The following is a 16280-nucleotide window of genomic DNA, read 5'->3' as shown; positions in this document are numbered from 1 at the left end:
CCTAACAAATATTTGAAGAACTAGGCAGAATTTTAAATACCATTTCATTATAAACTGTCAATCAATTAATGGTCCTTGGTGGTAGATGCATTTTAATATATGCATTATTTCCATATTTGTACCTGCAGGTCTCAGGGCAGTTCACAACATAAAATCACAATCTAAAAACACAGAATACATAATAAAAACAAGGACATTATGTATTGTTGTTGTTCAGTCGTGTCCGACTCTTCGTGACCCCATGGACCACAGCACGCCAGGCGCCCCTATCCTCCACCGCCTCCCGCAGTTTGGCCAAACTCATGCCAGTTGCTTCGAGAACACTGTCCAACCATCTCATTCTCTGTCGTCCCCTTCTCCTTGTGCCCTCCATCTTTCCCAACATCAGGGTCTTTTCCAGGGAGTCTTCTCTTCTCATGAGGTGGCCAAAGTACTGGAGCCTCAACTTCAGGATCTGCCCTTCCAGTGAGCACCCAGGCCTGATTTCTTTAAGGATGGATAAGTTTGATATTCTTGCAGTCCATGGGACTCTCAAGAGTCTCCTCCAGCACCATAATTCAAAAGCATCAATTCTTTGGCAATCAGTCTTCTTTATGGTCCAGACATTATGTATAGTCATTGTCAATAAATATCTACAAACTTCTTATTACACCAGAAAGAGAGCACAAAACTAACCTTATCATAGTAGACAGGGTTGCCAGTCAAGTAGCTCAGGTGTACAAATTCCATGTGAAGTGTGCCAAACTCAGATAGGATACTGCTGCCAGCAGACGCCCAGCCCCAATTGCGACCTACACCACTGGCCAGAGAAAGAACACATTAGAAATTGACAGGAAAAAAAGATTAAAGGGTAAGTGTATACACATATTTGGTACTGGTATTGTTCTATATAGGAAGAGGTTTAGCAATTTATCTATTTCTGTTAAAGGCAAAGACCAATCAGCAACAGAGTACTGGGGAAGATAAGCACAAGTCAAAGGAAAAAAGTGTGCTTGAAGTAATTCAAGAACCAGCAGTGAAAGGATCACCCCCAAACTTGACTACTACTTAACATGATAGCACAGCTTAACATCAGACTCCAAAGACACCACATATAGGTGCAGAAAAATCCCTTAGCAGGCATTGAGACATCCTACTATCAGTGGCCAAACATAGGTTTTTGCTACTCCTGATTTCCAGTCTTTCTCTTGCCTCAAATTTCATACCTTTTCAAATTCACCATTGCCCAAGGAATCCCTGTGGGTGTATTGAAGGCAGGAATAAGTTTTCCTGCAAGTTGGACCGCTTTTAACTTGAAAACCTGTAACACAAGGAAGAAAGATGAGCGCCTGTCCATTTTTTCTTGTGCAATCTTATACATATCTTCTTAGAAGTAACTCCTTAAGCAAGTAAGCATAGAAAAGTCCAGGTTGGGTTATTTTAAATCTTTTCTATCCCATCCTTATTCTGATATTGGCCCCAAATGGCTTATAACAAAAAATTAAAAACACAGTAACAAAACATATTCAATAGTTAAAAAAACAAGATGAATACAAATGATCACAAATTATACCAAAATAATAATAATGGGAAAGGCATCTGGGATCTCTGAGGTTGGGGGCACCCAGAGCAAGTCCCAAGATAAGATCTTAATGAGATATGGGCAAGCTCATATGGGAGCAAGTGATCCTCCAGATACAGAGTGGTACCCACTGCAGATCTTTCATGATCTGTTTCACAGGCTGCAGTTAAAACCTTGCTGCAAACCATAAACTAAGACCTCAAATTTTGACAACTGATTTCAGACAGGGTGACAAATGCTCATTATAATTATTGGCCAATTTTGTGCCAAATTCTGCAATCTGAATATACAAATTAAACTACCTCACACATTTTTTATTAGTTTGCATGGGGAGAAATGAGTTTTCCATAATACTAAAGCACCCCCCCCCCAAAAATATCTCTTTTGACTCCAGATATTTCATTTTAATGCCTCTTTTTAATAAAATGAAAACAGATTCCGTGGCCAATGCCCAAATTTTCTGCATTTGTACAGAATTTTGAAATTCATATCGTTCCTGATTACAGCTATGAGTTTGTGGTTACTTACTTATTTAGTGAGGCCTCTGAAGCAGCAAGAAAGCAAGCCTTTGTTCTCTTTTAAGAAAACTATGCAAAAAGTTGCATATATTTCCACAATCATATTATAATCCACTTACCTCCTGACCTGAAAGGTAATAGGCCGCAAGCAAGCCACCAATGAAGCGGATGTTGACTTCAAAAACAGATACCTCTGAATTCTTGAGACAGAAAAAGGGATATAAGCTAGATATTAGTATAGAGTATGTAGATTTATCACAAATTATCACAGTGAATTTATTTTTTAATTAAATATGTATCCTATCTTTCTTTCTGAAGGTTCCTAGGGTGGCACCTCTTGTTTTAAATAATGAATTCCTGTAAATGTTTCTTTGGAGATATAAACCCATTTAACAGAACAGGTTTTGGAGTTAGTGTTACCTCCTATGCGAATTAACAGTATACTTTTCTGGTTAAGGAGCCCTTTCACATCAAGAAAGCTCACATTCTGTGCTTAATTATGAAAATAAAGAAAATGTGTGCAAATGTGTTGTTTCACATATACATTAAACGTCCATACTTTTTTAGAAATTGATTTTAACTTTCTGTACAATTTGGCTCCTACACCCTCTTGTAAGAATAGCAAGGTGGCAAAAGAGATGTGTGTTAAGTTGCAGGCAATTGTGGTGTATTGTTAAAAGGAAGTTAACAGGAGTCATGAACTGCTGCGATCATTTTTTAAAAATTATTTTTTGGTGAAAAATGATCTTCTCACATAAGAGATAAAACTCTTATAGTCATATCTGTAAAATTTCTTGGCCTCATAACTGTGGTACATAAAGCTCCATTCAGGAAAACTTTCAAGAGCTCCAAATATCTATTATAGGGTGCGACAACAAATTGCATTTTATAAATATTTCACAACCTGAAAGCAATGGCTAACTGAAATCTTCCATTAGCATACAAGGGATATAATCCTCTTTGTAAGATATAAAATCTGACTTTTGGTGGAAAATTTAACTGCCAAGATGCCAGACAGCTGGTATGAGCAAAATCCTTTCTTACTTTGTTTTCCATGCTCCAAGTATTCAAAATCGCAGTCTCTTAATCGAGAGATTAAAAATAAATAAATGAAGGAAGGAAGGAACTAGTTGGTCATTCACTTTCTGATTAATGAGCTTTCATAGAAACACAGAACTGTAGAGTTGGAAAGGACCCTGAAGGTCATCTAGTCCAACCCGTTGACATGCAGGAATCTATACATGACAGCTGGCCATCCAACATTTACTTAATACCCTCCAAGTAAAGAGAGTCTACCACCCCTCGTGGGAATCTGTTGCACTACTGAACAGCTTTTACTGTCAGAAAGTTATTTCTGATGTTTAGTCAGAATCTCCTTTCTTGTAACTTGAATCCATTGGTTCGGGTCCTAGTCTCTGGTGCAGGAGAAAACAAGCTTGCTCCATCTTCCATGTTGACAACGCTCTTTACCAGGCCAAACATACCCAATTTCCTCAACCGTTCCTTATAAGGCTTGGTTTCCAGTCTTTTTATCACATTGGTCACCCTCCCTCTGCACACATTCCAGCTTGTCAATATCCTTTTTAACTTGTGGTGCCCAGAACTGGACACTGTACTCCAATCTTGTATTTCTGCAGCTGGTTTTTCCAGCCTAAGGCTACAGCTATATATTTGTCCTGCTGAAATTCATTTTGTTAGTGTGGGCAATGTTTCTTAATCTGTTACGGTCATCTTGCATCCCAACTCAGTCTTTACCAGCATTGACTATTCCCTCTCAGTTTGGTGTCATCTGAAAATTTGATGAGCATTCCCTTCATCCATAGAGTTTATAAAGATGTTTAACAACACTGGACGCAGGACAGACCCCACTTGTCACTTTTTACTAGGATAGTGAGGAATTGTTAGTGAGCGCTCTATGGGTTTGGTCAGTCAACCAGCTACAAATCCACCTAACAGTTACCTTGTCCAGTCCACATTTTACCAGAATGTCATGGGGGACTTTGTCAAAAGCCTTACCAAAATCAAGATACACTACCTTTCCATAATTCCCCTGATCTACCAAGCTTGTACCTGTATCGAAAAACAAAAGGTGATTCATCTGGCATGACTTGTTTTTGAGGAACCTATGCTGGGTCTTAGTCATCACAGCATCCTTTTCTAGGTGCTCACAAAACGACAGTTTAATCATCTGTTCCAGGACCTTTCCTGGTATTGATGTCAAACTCATCAGTAGTTACCTAGGTCTTCTCTTTTTCCCCTTTTAGAAGATAGGGACAAAATTTTCCCACCTCGCAGTCCGCAGGCACCTCATCTGTTCTCCAATAATTCTCTATAATTTTTGAGAGGCTCTGAGATTACATCCACAAAAGCTACTCATGTCTCTTTTGGGGGCTGAACATCAAACCAGCATCCTGCTGTGTTCTCTCTTTCATAGAAATGTGATTGCCTATGTTGTAGGTCCCAAATTTCCTTTGAAGACACTGAATTTCTCTTCCTAAAAGAAAGGAGGGCAGCTAGACTGGGAGGAAGCCCCTCCTCTGGGACCAGGAAAACACATGCTCTTGTTTATTAAAAGAGAGGAAGAAGGGCCTTTCCCCTCACGCTCCTGACACTGTGTGGAACTGAAAAGGCTATTCTGCTATTAGTCAAAAGAACTAGAAGCATCAAAGCAAGAGAATTCAGTTTTGTTTTGTCAGGAAAAGCTTGGGACCAAGAAACAGAACTTGGAAGAAGAAAAACTTCTCCGTCTCCCACAGGCTGCAGATAAGAAAGTATGGCACCAAGGATGTAGAAAGACAAAAAAATCAAGAGGTGGGTTTGCACCATGTGAACAACAGAAATACACTATTACATCCAGAACTTCCTATACTCTGGTTTCTCTTCTCTTTAAATTTACACTTACACACACACACACACACACACACACACACACAGTGTTTGTGAGTCATCAAAAGACACCAATCAGCTCTTTTACAGCTTCATTTAAAAAGAAGAAGATGAGTATTTGAAGTTTGATCAAGCTAATAAGTTTCCTGCCCTTCCAACTCTACAATTATGAGATTCTATGTTTCTCCAGAAGAAACATAGGAAGAAATCGGACAACATACAAAAGGTTCAACTTACCACACTGAAATCAAGGTGATTGTCAATCCACTCCTGCCCTTCTTTGAATTCATCGTGAAGGCCCATAATGTAGAGGGTATCCAATGCATCTACTATAGTGGCACCCAGCTGTGAATTTCCTACAGAAAACCCAGAATTTCCATTATAACTAAATGCTTTACTTATGATCTTCCCCTCCAGTGTAGCCATTATTTATTTGTAAGCTGGAACTATCCTTTATAAATAAATCAATTTCTCCAAGTATGAATCAAACAAATTGTTAGAGGTTCTAGTTACAATTAAGCAGTATATAAATATTTGTTGAATGCATGGATAAAGATTTTAAAAAACATGTGTGATATGTGGGAAAAACAACAACAAAAAGAAGAAGAAGAATGAAATGTCACGCCTTTAAGAACATTATTCCTTCAATGTTATTTCTGTATCACATTTGCATCTGCCTCTCCTTTGCTAAAAAGTGGGAAATGTGTCAAGGAGCAGGTTAAAGAATGGAAGAGTACCTCTTTCAATTTCTATTTTCCTGAAACATCCTTGAAAAAATGTGTTACCCCAGTCTAATCCTACCTCCAGGTCAGTCTTCCCCAACCTGGTGCACTCCAGATTTTTTTGGACTACCACTCACGTCAATCCCAGTTGGTATGGACAATGGCCAGAGATTATGGGAGTTGTACTGCATAACTTTGGAGGGCACTGGGTTGAAGAACAGTGCTGAAGGCACTATGAGCTGCTGTTAGAGGCCTGAGCAGGTCAATTCCTTCTCCATCCATCCACCCACTTTCCTTTTTTCTTTTCTTTTAAAAAAATGGCACCCTAACATTCCATGTAACGACTGTTCTCAACCATAGACTTCGCTGACAGATTTTCCCCGAAAATTCACAGATCCTTGTTGTAATACATTTGGCTTTTCAATTTGCAAACAGATATACTTCTGCGCAGTATACATGTAGAAACCATTACGTTATTTTTAGGTGGCTTCGTTTCATTTCCCAACTTTTTTAATGTATTTTTTGTTGTAAACCACTTTGATATTTTTAAATGAAATAACATTATAAATTAATAACTAAATCAACAGACTCAGGTGCCTGCCTGCCAAGGAATTCTCTACTTCTTACTGGAATTAGGGAACAAACAGGTACAGAAAATATGTACCAGACTGTGTAAGATTTCTATCTCACTCTCACACACAAAATATGTACATGCTCCTGAAATTGAAGCTTTTGCAAAGCGCCAGGGTGGGGTGGGGAAACCTCCTGGAGATTTGGCACTCTGGACAACTAGACGCCCTCTAATCTGCTAAGTGAATGTGATAGCTGCTCTTAATAAATAAAATTAATCTAATATCAGCAGCTTTTAAATTTTACTATTATCTCAAATTCAAGACACGGAAGCTGAGCAACACTCTCTAGGGTGGGGAACCTCTCCCTCCCCCAACAAAAACAAACATTCCCGCCAGGAGTAACATTTCAGAGGTTTATTATTTTAATTGTATGCTTTCATTTATTGATTATTTGTGCTAATAGTCTATCTTTCACTGAATAGCCCTAGGCTGGGTCACCCTTTGTGCTGATTTTAACAGCTAGGCAGATCAACCTGGAAGAAGCTACTCTTTCAGATGTTTGGCCTTGTTTGCTGTGTATACTATGCCCTACTGAATGGCTTGTTCAGTTGGCATTACAAAAACAAGGGAAGTTAAATGGGAATTAAAGGGATTTCCCCTAAGAATGTTAACCCACAATAAACTACAAAAAGATCTGTTCATAGCAATGAATATGGAGTATGGTCAAGCGTAAACAGAAGTAAAGTTGAATGAAAAACTATTTCAGGCCACTTTAGTAGAACCAGTTTGAAACAAATATGGCATCACTAGGGCTGAACCTAAAGCCCTCCCCAAAGGGAGAGGAACCACCAGAGATACTGTTTGGGCCCATGGGAATGTTACCTTGCACCTGCAGCAGCATCAGTGTAAACAAAATCATCCGATGTAACTGTCTGGCTATGTCAACAAACTAGACTGAATGATATACTCAGTGCTTTTTTAGGGGTACTCTCATTTTCCTACTCATATTGAAATACTGCCCCTCAATGAGGCCAAACTTAAGACTCACAAAATGTTTAGGGGTATGCGTAACTCTGCGCACCCCCAGAAAAAAGCACTGGATATATTTAAACCTCTAAATTTTCGGCATAAGAAAGGAGAGAGAAGACCAAGCCAGAGGGGACCTGTGACCCTCTCCGTTGGCTTCTGACCAGCCCATTAATCTGCCGTGTTCATTTCTTTAGTGCTCTATAGAAAATGGTTTTACGTATAGGAATTATTCCTCATGCATGGTGTATTTTAGAGTGTTCTGTTGTGTAAGTAAAACTTTGAACTTGAATCTCTGTTCCTTTAGAGTCGCCAAAGAAATTCCTGTGCTCAGGCTGATAAAAGAAGAATCACTTGACAGGTAGAAGGGGAAATTCCCTGGGAAAGTTCTCCTGCCTGTAAAGACAGGCTGCTATTCATGGGTAACGACAAGCTCACAGAACCAAGGCACCCCACACTTCCTCTCTCGTTCCCTTGCCCCACGTCCCAGAAACCTCTCTATCCCCACTTTCTCCTCCTTCTGGCACCCATTATTGCACAGCATCTGTTTCTCTTGAAGCTGGTAAGAATTTTTAGCTTTTTCTGATTGGTCAAGCAGAGCTGGTTCTATTTTTCTGACTGACTGAAGTGCCACCTGATACTAAGCAAATCTGTGAGGGCAAATTCAGCAAGTGGCAGATGAGTAGAAAGTGACAATCCCATCTACAACCCCAAGCCAAAACTTCACGGTAACCCTAGCAGTATATGATATCCAGTCCTTTCACTCAGCCAGCCAGCACTAAAAAGTTCCAGTGCTAAAGTTCACTCATAACCTTCCCTTAGCAGCAGCCACCTCCTAAATTCAGTGCCTAAATTCAGCCCTTCCCTTTGCACTACATGGCTACTGCTCCAAGTCAAATAAGTTGTGATCATGCTACCAAAAGGTTTAGCTTTCAAGGTGCCACAGACAAAAAACAAACAAACAAAAACTGGTCATTCTTCCTTCAACTGTTAGTAAAATTTCTTAAGGCAGAAAATTAAAATGGGCATCTTACTGGACAAAACCCATATTTTCCTTCATTTAAATGTTTGTAGTAAGGAAAAAAGCAACATAAATGTTGTTTGAGCTTATTTACCATGTATATAAGGGTGGTATGTGTCCAAAAAAACTGGAAGAAGGGGGGAAATTTAAAAAAAAAAACTGGGGGTAGGAAGCACAAGTTAAAAAGTAAACAATAACTTCCAGGTTTTCATCAACCTGCATATAGCGTGAAAATGCAGTGCTGCACATCTCTACTCAGAAGTAAGCACCACTGATCTAAGTGAACTTAACAGTAATTGTGTTGACAAATGCATATAATACTGTTTCAATAGCATGGTAGGACTACACAGCTGTGTAGTCGAAATTAATGCTTAGCTGCCTTCCCCAACCATAATGTGTAGCCCCTGCTGATGTAGTGATTACAGCTTGGTGATTTAACTTTGTCATTACAACATGGATACAAATGTAATTTAACAGCCCCCCTTGGGACCAATCACCAAATGTTACTGGGGTGGGGGTGGGGAGCCACTCCAGCTAGAAAAAACTGACGGACAAAAAACATGAAAGTAGAAATGGGACAAAGAGGAAAAAATATTTAACAAAAAACGAAGGCAGACAATGAAAGGCTAGTGTACAGATTCCAGAATTGCAGCCCTCCTTAGCGTAAGGCTATGTATTATTTCACGGGCAGTCTTTTGGTCCATTCCTTTTCCAAGTTCAGAAGTGAGGGACTCTCGAGTTATAATTCTGGAGACTGCCTGTGGGACTGCCTATTTCCAATATAATCTTAGAGGGGTAGGCTTCATAGGAGAATGGAGTCTTGACTGGTTGCCAGGGGACAATTCTTAAACACCACAGGCAACTGAGTAGTGAATTGTTGACAGTGGTGGTGGTGGGGGTAATGCTAGGGAGGCAGTAGACAATCAAAGGAGGCTCTTTAGGTGCTATGCAGGTAGCACTAAGGCCTACTGTTAACAAGAAGAAAAACAATGGCTAACCCCCATCTCTAGAACCTCAAAAGATGCTCGTTAACCAGGTCTGTTCCTTAAGTGAAATATACAGGAACCTTGGTAGGTAGAAAACAGTAAAACTAGGCAGTGTTTATATTAGCAGAGACTTAATTTAATTTTAGATGGTGTACTAGGTAAAAGATTGTGACCAGATGCTCTGTTTACCATCTACCGTAGTCTGATGAAGAGTTCTGGTGAACCCGAAAGCTTGCACACTATTTTTTGTTATTCTGTTTAGCCTAATAAAACTACTGCCCTAGTACAGAGTTAGGAATTTTTCTTATGGGCCAACATGGCTACCTCTACTTTTTGTCTGAATTAGAAAATATAGCCATTTAGCTGTGAGATCCTAAATTAGAGCTAGAGGATCGTACACCCTTGAAGTGGGAAGATTCTTTCCATCAGTAGAGCATGAGATTCTTAATCTCATGTTTGTGAGTTTGAGCCTCACCTTCGGCAAAAGATTCCCACATTGCAGGGAGTTGGAATAGATGACCCTTGGGATCCCTTCCAACTCTACAATTCTATGATTCTACCCAATTGGGCTTCTACAGTATTGACTTCTTACCTAGCACACAACCTAAAATTAATGTCCACCTTTGCTAACAAAGAGTCCCTAGTTTCTCTTGATTCTTATTGTGTAGCTATGCAGCCTGTAATGACTAGCTCCTATACTTCAAATTTTAACATTGCTTAGAGGACAGTCAACTTTATGAAATAAAATGTTCACATCACACCTTCTTCTGACAGAGTCACCAGATTAAGCTATTAAATCATAAAAGCAGTAATAAAATTCGATTTCCAGTTTGTAATTCTGGATCCATATCCATGGTTGAAGAGAAAACTAGGCTCAATTTGTGACAAACAGCCTTACTGATAAACTTGTGGTGCAAAAGCAACAAACAAATACTTATTAGAGAAGATGCAATGTAGCAGACAGGGGTGGGGTTTGTCTCCATGGATAGGAAGCTGGGCTTATTATGTAACAAACAAGGTTGGGGTTATATCCATGATGTGGGAGTAAGGCTGTCAGGAACAGCTTACCATGTAGCAAGCAGAGCTTGGGTCCCAGGGGCCTAAGCTTTGAATAAAAGGGGGGAAAGGGACAAAATCTCTTTTACAAGAAGAGAAAGAAGCAGCGTGTGGTTAGTTCCTAGTAAAGATAAGGGAAACTGCCAAGAAGGATGTTTCTGTTTCTAGCCAGCTTGTTCCTGCTCCTTATTCCACCTGTGCTTGCTCAGAACCCCGGGGTCATCCATATCAGCCCAGAGAAAGGAGGAGATTACTGCTTCCTCTTCCCTTCACAGTGGATGAAATCATGTCAAGAGGGTAACAAAACTCGCTGGCTTCACCCTGCGCTCGGAACTCAGAACATCACTTACTCAGCCATGTGTTGCCCACCTTCATTCTTTGGGGAGGAAGACAATGATGGTGGTGGATTCAGCACAAGAATTGCATCTGTAAGGGAGGGCAACTGCAATCTCTTTGAGAGTGCCCGACTCCATCAAATTAACCAAACCCAAGGGTTGTTGACTCTTGGTGGAGATGCTCCATATCTCATGAAAAACTGGAGATCCAGATATAACTGGGGTCACTGTAAGGAGGTCACAATCCCAGGAATTCTTCTCCAAGATGTGGACATTCTCTATTTATTGTTTAAGAACTTGATCAGGGACTTGCTACACAAAACTGGGGTCATTTATCTGATGTCAATGTTCATAGTCACCATAGGAAGCTACTGGGCAGGGAGAACAGAGAGAAAAAAGCAACAATATATTGAAAGCCGATTTCAAACAGAAGACGATGATTTTGGTGAGATAACAATTGACACCAATGTCTACTTCACATGTACTTGTACAGTAATGGCCACCTTCATGCTACTTGCTCTCTACTATTTCTATGATTACCTGGTACATGCGATGATTGGCATTTTCTGTCTATACGCATCTTTCAGTCTACATGGTTGCTTAGCTCCATTTGTAAGCAAGCTTCCATTTGGAAAACGTGTAATCCATCTCACATTTTTTCACAAAGGTCTAGAGATCAGAACATTGCTTCTAACTGCCCTGTGTATAGCCATCAGTGCACTTTGGGTTATCTTCAGAAATGAGAATGAGTGGGGCTGGGTTTTGCAAGATGTTCTAGGAATCTCTATTGGCATTTACATTCTGAGAACAGTTCACATGCCCACCTTAAAGAACTGTAGCTTGTTTCTGTTCGCTCATTTGTTTTATGACGTACTCTGTCTGTTCGTCACTCCTTTCCTAACCAAAGCTGGAAAAAGCATCACGGATGTGACAGCTTATGGGACACCAGACTCTGAAGAGATCCCCTTTCTGTTGAAAGTACCAATATTACCCTCAACATCCATATTTGATGACAGTTCTTTTACTGCTATAGGCCTTGGAGATATTATACTTCCTGGTTTCCTGGTAGCCTATTGCCACAGATTTGATGCTCAAGTCAACTCCGCAGGGGTCTATTTTCTAGCTTCTACTCTAGCTTATAGCTATGGTCTTATGGTGACTTTTGTTGTAGCAACATTCTTACAGACAAGTCAGTCAACTCTCCTATACCTGGTGCCCTGTATACTCACTACTACTATGGCTGTTGCTGCTTCTCGCAAAGAGTTCATCCTTTTTTGGACAGGTGTTGTCTCTGCAGAAGACCTGTCTCAACCTTCTTCACAAAAAGGCATCAAGCACCCAGATACATTAAAACATTCAGAGACACAACTCTGTCAACAAGAAGGAAAACAAATCGCCAACATCACATTCCTCAAGGAAGATATGACTAGCTCCAGCATATCCACAGAAGAGTTATCTGACCTGGACACACTGAGAGATGAGATGACTAACTGCATTCTAAGTCAGAGAGAAGAAGATGCTCCACATGAGGGCTACAAAAACAAAGAGGCTTGAGAAGCACAGAGACCACATTCTGTGAGGGAAAGGGAGCGGAAAACACCTCACATATATATGCCACTGGAACATTTTGTGAAACAAACAGGGCACTTCAGGTTGAAGAAATACAGGTCCATTAAACCACATTTGGAAATAAAGCTACTCTGTCACTCTTGCTGTGAAATTCAATAAATTAAAATGCACTGTTTTCATCTATCCATCTTAACCCTGTCACGCCCTAACGTGACCAAGAAACAGAACCCAGGATGTGCACCTATCTAGTCATTTCCCCCATAGCATTCTCCCAACTTACAGAGGAAGAGGATCGAGGGTGAAAGCCCAAGGAAAAACACAGGTATATGGAGACTTTTGTAAGCAAGTAGAATATGCCAAACTGTAGGCTGTACTTGCTGCTTATATGGCACAGAGCTTGAGGTAGGACCCTTTATTATTTCTGGGTTTGTTTGTTTTTTTATGAATAAGGTAAGTAAACATCTTAACTTTTCTCTTAAACCGAAGGATTTTTGGTCCTGGTATGTCCCCGTTTTTGAAAAAGAATCTCACTGAGTGACTTAAGTCCTCTCCTCTTGCAGGCATAGTGGGAACAGAGAGGTAGAATTTTTAACTGCATTGTGACTGCAGAAATCTTAGCATATGTACTGCAACTTAAGGTATTTAAAGATATATATATATATATATATATATATATATATATATATATATATTCATTCTACATGTCAACCCTGTACAATAGGCTTTTTATTATCATCCCCATAGTATCCCTGTTTTTATTTTCTTCAATTTGTCCAATAGTTTAAGAAGCCTATGTAGTCTACCACTGCTATCAAGGTGCAAATCCAGGCAACATGGAAGAGATCTCAAAAGTTATGCAGAACAGGTCTCTAGATGAAGTAAGCAAGGGCAAAGACTGAAGATCAAGTCATCATGCCAGCTCTTCCCTCTCTCTCATTCACACGAATGCCCCAGCAGGACTTCATACATAAATATATATAGCGGCATAGCACATGCACACACAAAAATCTGAGTACATTTCATCAAATGTAATCATGAAAAAGATTTGTTTTCGGAATGTTAATTCAAAGAGCCAACTATCAGAACTACAAAAGTCTTTGTTATACAAAAAAAAACCTATTGTACAAATTTTGCATTTGCAATGACTAGCAGAAAATTTAGAACATTCGTTATCATAAGAAGTCAGACATGCACTGATGCATTTGCACAATAAAATTAAAGAATAAAACAGGATTGCATTTAATTGTAATTGCTATTCTTGAGTGGTTATCTACAGGATTACACATGCAATCTCTTAAGTGGGTTAACAGTTCTGTTTCGTTGACTTTTTCAAATTCCAATGACACAACAGGATAAGCAAGGTATTTTATGTGGAATTTTCAAAAAGTTTTTTAGAACAACAACTTACCAAATATGTTGGTGGAATGTCCTTTCCTAGCAATGGGTTTCAGTTCATTATGTCCCCATCCATATTGCCGGTAATTATCCCAGGCATGTTTCATCATCTAAGGAATGGAAAATAAATTTTTTTTAACACAAATTAACCATTCAACTAAAGTATGTTTCAGACACAGATTCTCTCTCTATATAAACAAAGGTAAGCAACAGAGTACAACTGTAATTTCAACTGAAATATATCTAAAAATGTTTCAAATTCAAGTCTTGCAAAATATTCTGTGTTGTCAAAGTAAGCAACTGCTTCTGTTAAAGGGATGGAAGACTAGCAGTGATTAATGTAAGAGGAAGCTAATCCAATAAATCAAAAGGTAAAGGTAAAAAATGTAAAGGACCCCTGGACAATTAAGTCCAGACGAATTTGACTCATCTCCGCTTTCAGACTGAGGGAGCTGGCGTTTGTCCGCAGAAGCTTTTCTGGGTCATGTGACCAGCATGACTAAACTGCTTCTTGCGCAATGGAACACTGTGACAGAAGTCAGAGTGCACAGAAACACCGTTTACCTTCCCGCCACAGCGGTACCTATTTACCTACTCATGCTGGTATGCTTTCAAACTGCTAGGTTGGCAGGAGCTGAGACATAGCAATGGGAGCTCACCCCATCTTGCAGATTTGAACTGCCAATCTACTACAACCCTGCATCCCCTGCCAATAAATCAAACAGGTTAAGTAGAAGAAGCTAATCAACTTGCAAAGGTCAGCACATTCATGAGAATCACTGTTGAAATGCATTTCTAAATATGGTTCCAACTTCTTTCTTTTATAACCTTTTTTTCAAAACACATATTCCTAATTTGCCTCTCATTAATTCTCAGAGTAGCATTGCATTTTCTCTCTGACTCTGACTCAAATTTGAACAAAGCAACATACTCACAAAATGAAATTGTATGCCTGGTATCCCTAATCACCAGCCAACCAGCCACCTGCCTCTTGATGCTTCCTGCTGCCTCTGTGAGTCAAAGCAGCAGCGTCTCCATTGATATGCATAAGGCAGAAAGCTGTATTCCTGAAGGCTTCCCCTCTCTGCCATTTTCGCAAGTCAATGGAGGAACTGCTCCATTGACTCAAATGAGCAGAAACAGTTGAGTGGTGTGTCTGTGTCTTGTGTCTGTCTTTTCACATAGGCAAGACACACATGGGACACTCCCAATGTTTTGTGATTAGCCATACCCCCACAACAGCAATCCCCTAACACTAAAGGCCCCCACACTAAAGGCATTTTATGGTCATGCACACAACACTTTAACATCCAAATTGGTTCACCGACCCAGAAAGCCTAGAGACCTCTGTTGCATTTCATGACTATGGTGGTATAGGAGGAAATGCACAGAAGAAAAAGTATGACTGGGGGAAAACAGCAAGCTGTTGAAAGAACTGTGGGCATCAATATATGTTTCCTCTGTCAAAGAGGAAATTTAAGGTAGAAATTTCATTAGCATAGCTGAACACATTTTAATGCAACATTTAAAAAATATTGTCAGTAATCTTCACTCTACCCCAGAAAGGGAGCTCCCAGGGCCAATTCTGAATCACAACAAAAGGGCAAGATATTAGAGAAAAATGTCAGATTACAATAAAAGAAAAAGACACAAAAGATCTACGTATAATAATTCTTATGTGCTTATTATGCCTCCAAAAAGCAACCCCCACCTCAACATGACACTTAAGATTTCCTCATGAGGTCCTGTTCCAGTTTCTATCTCATGAGTTTCTTATTAGCCTCCTCCAGAGGCAGGAAATGTTCTATAGGGGTCAGAGTGATGAACTTCCTCCCAAAGCAGCCCAGAAAATAAGATCAGATTATGAAGCAGAATATATTAAGCCAATTCCCACATGAAATTAACTTCTATGACTATCACAAACAGTATGGTTTCTATTCACAGAAATAATCCTAGCATCACAAACTACAGCTAGCTAATGATAAAATGACACAAGCCTTTACCTCTTTAATTTTGTCCCTTTTTTCTCGGATGTCTGGGTCCACTGGATCTCCACTGTTTATCCCTACAAGATTTGGTACTGGGACCGGTGGCAGGGGCTTGCTGCTTTTGTTCTTCAAACCCTTTACTATTTTGTTCTTCTCAGTTTGAATTTCAGCCTGGATCTCATCCCGTGACTTCTGCAGTTTCTCTTTTGCTTCCTCCAAAGCTTTTTCATGATCTGCACGAATTTTATTTCTCAAGCGTTCCTCTTCTTCTCTAAATAAACAAATAACAGTCAGAAAGCTCTGTTTTTAGAGCTTAGGGCCAACCATTAGGGCAAACCTGTTACACAACAATCATCTATTTCTTATTCCAACTGTAACCAAAGATGTTCTGCCAAATATTGATACATCTATTAGTATTAGAAGACCACTATATGCTGTAAGAAATGGTTGACATTAGAGCATTTCAGAAATTCTAATGATTAAATGGGCCTTTTTACATATGCAAAAATTGCATTTCATTTGCTGTCACTTGCAGCCGAATGAACAGATTTCATTGAAAAACACTGTTGCTGATGTGAGGCTACATGAAAGTGCTATCTATAGGCTTTATCTGTGAAAGTGCATTCACACACCATGCATCTATCA

The 16280-nt window shown here is 39.6% G+C and overlaps 1 protein-coding gene across 2 annotated transcripts in view; it reads right to left on the bottom strand.

Annotated features, from left to right (window-relative positions):
- MAN1A2 (mannosidase alpha class 1A member 2) overlaps positions 1-16280 on the bottom strand; it is a 44541-nt gene that overhangs the window by 20005 nt on the left and 8256 nt on the right. For both annotated transcript variants that reach the window (XM_033173866.1, XM_033173865.1), the window contains exons 2-7: positions 15651-15906; positions 13661-13757; positions 5203-5321; positions 2199-2279; positions 1206-1300; positions 676-799 (exon numbers count right to left, since the gene is read on the bottom strand). In XM_033173866.1, the coding sequence (XP_033029757.1) occupies positions 676-799; positions 1206-1300; positions 2199-2279; positions 5203-5321; positions 13661-13757; positions 15651-15906 (772 nt within the window). The remainder of the gene's footprint in view (positions 1-675; positions 800-1205; positions 1301-2198; positions 2280-5202; positions 5322-13660; positions 13758-15650; positions 15907-16280) is intronic.

This window comes from Lacerta agilis, chromosome 16 (assembly GCF_009819535.1).
Source record: "Lacerta agilis isolate rLacAgi1 chromosome 16, rLacAgi1.pri, whole genome shotgun sequence".
In the NCBI taxonomy this organism is placed as follows: Eukaryota; Metazoa; Chordata; class Lepidosauria; order Squamata; family Lacertidae; genus Lacerta; species Lacerta agilis.
Note: the sequence above shows the minus strand (reverse complement) of the source record. Positions and strands in the feature narration are given on the sequence as shown.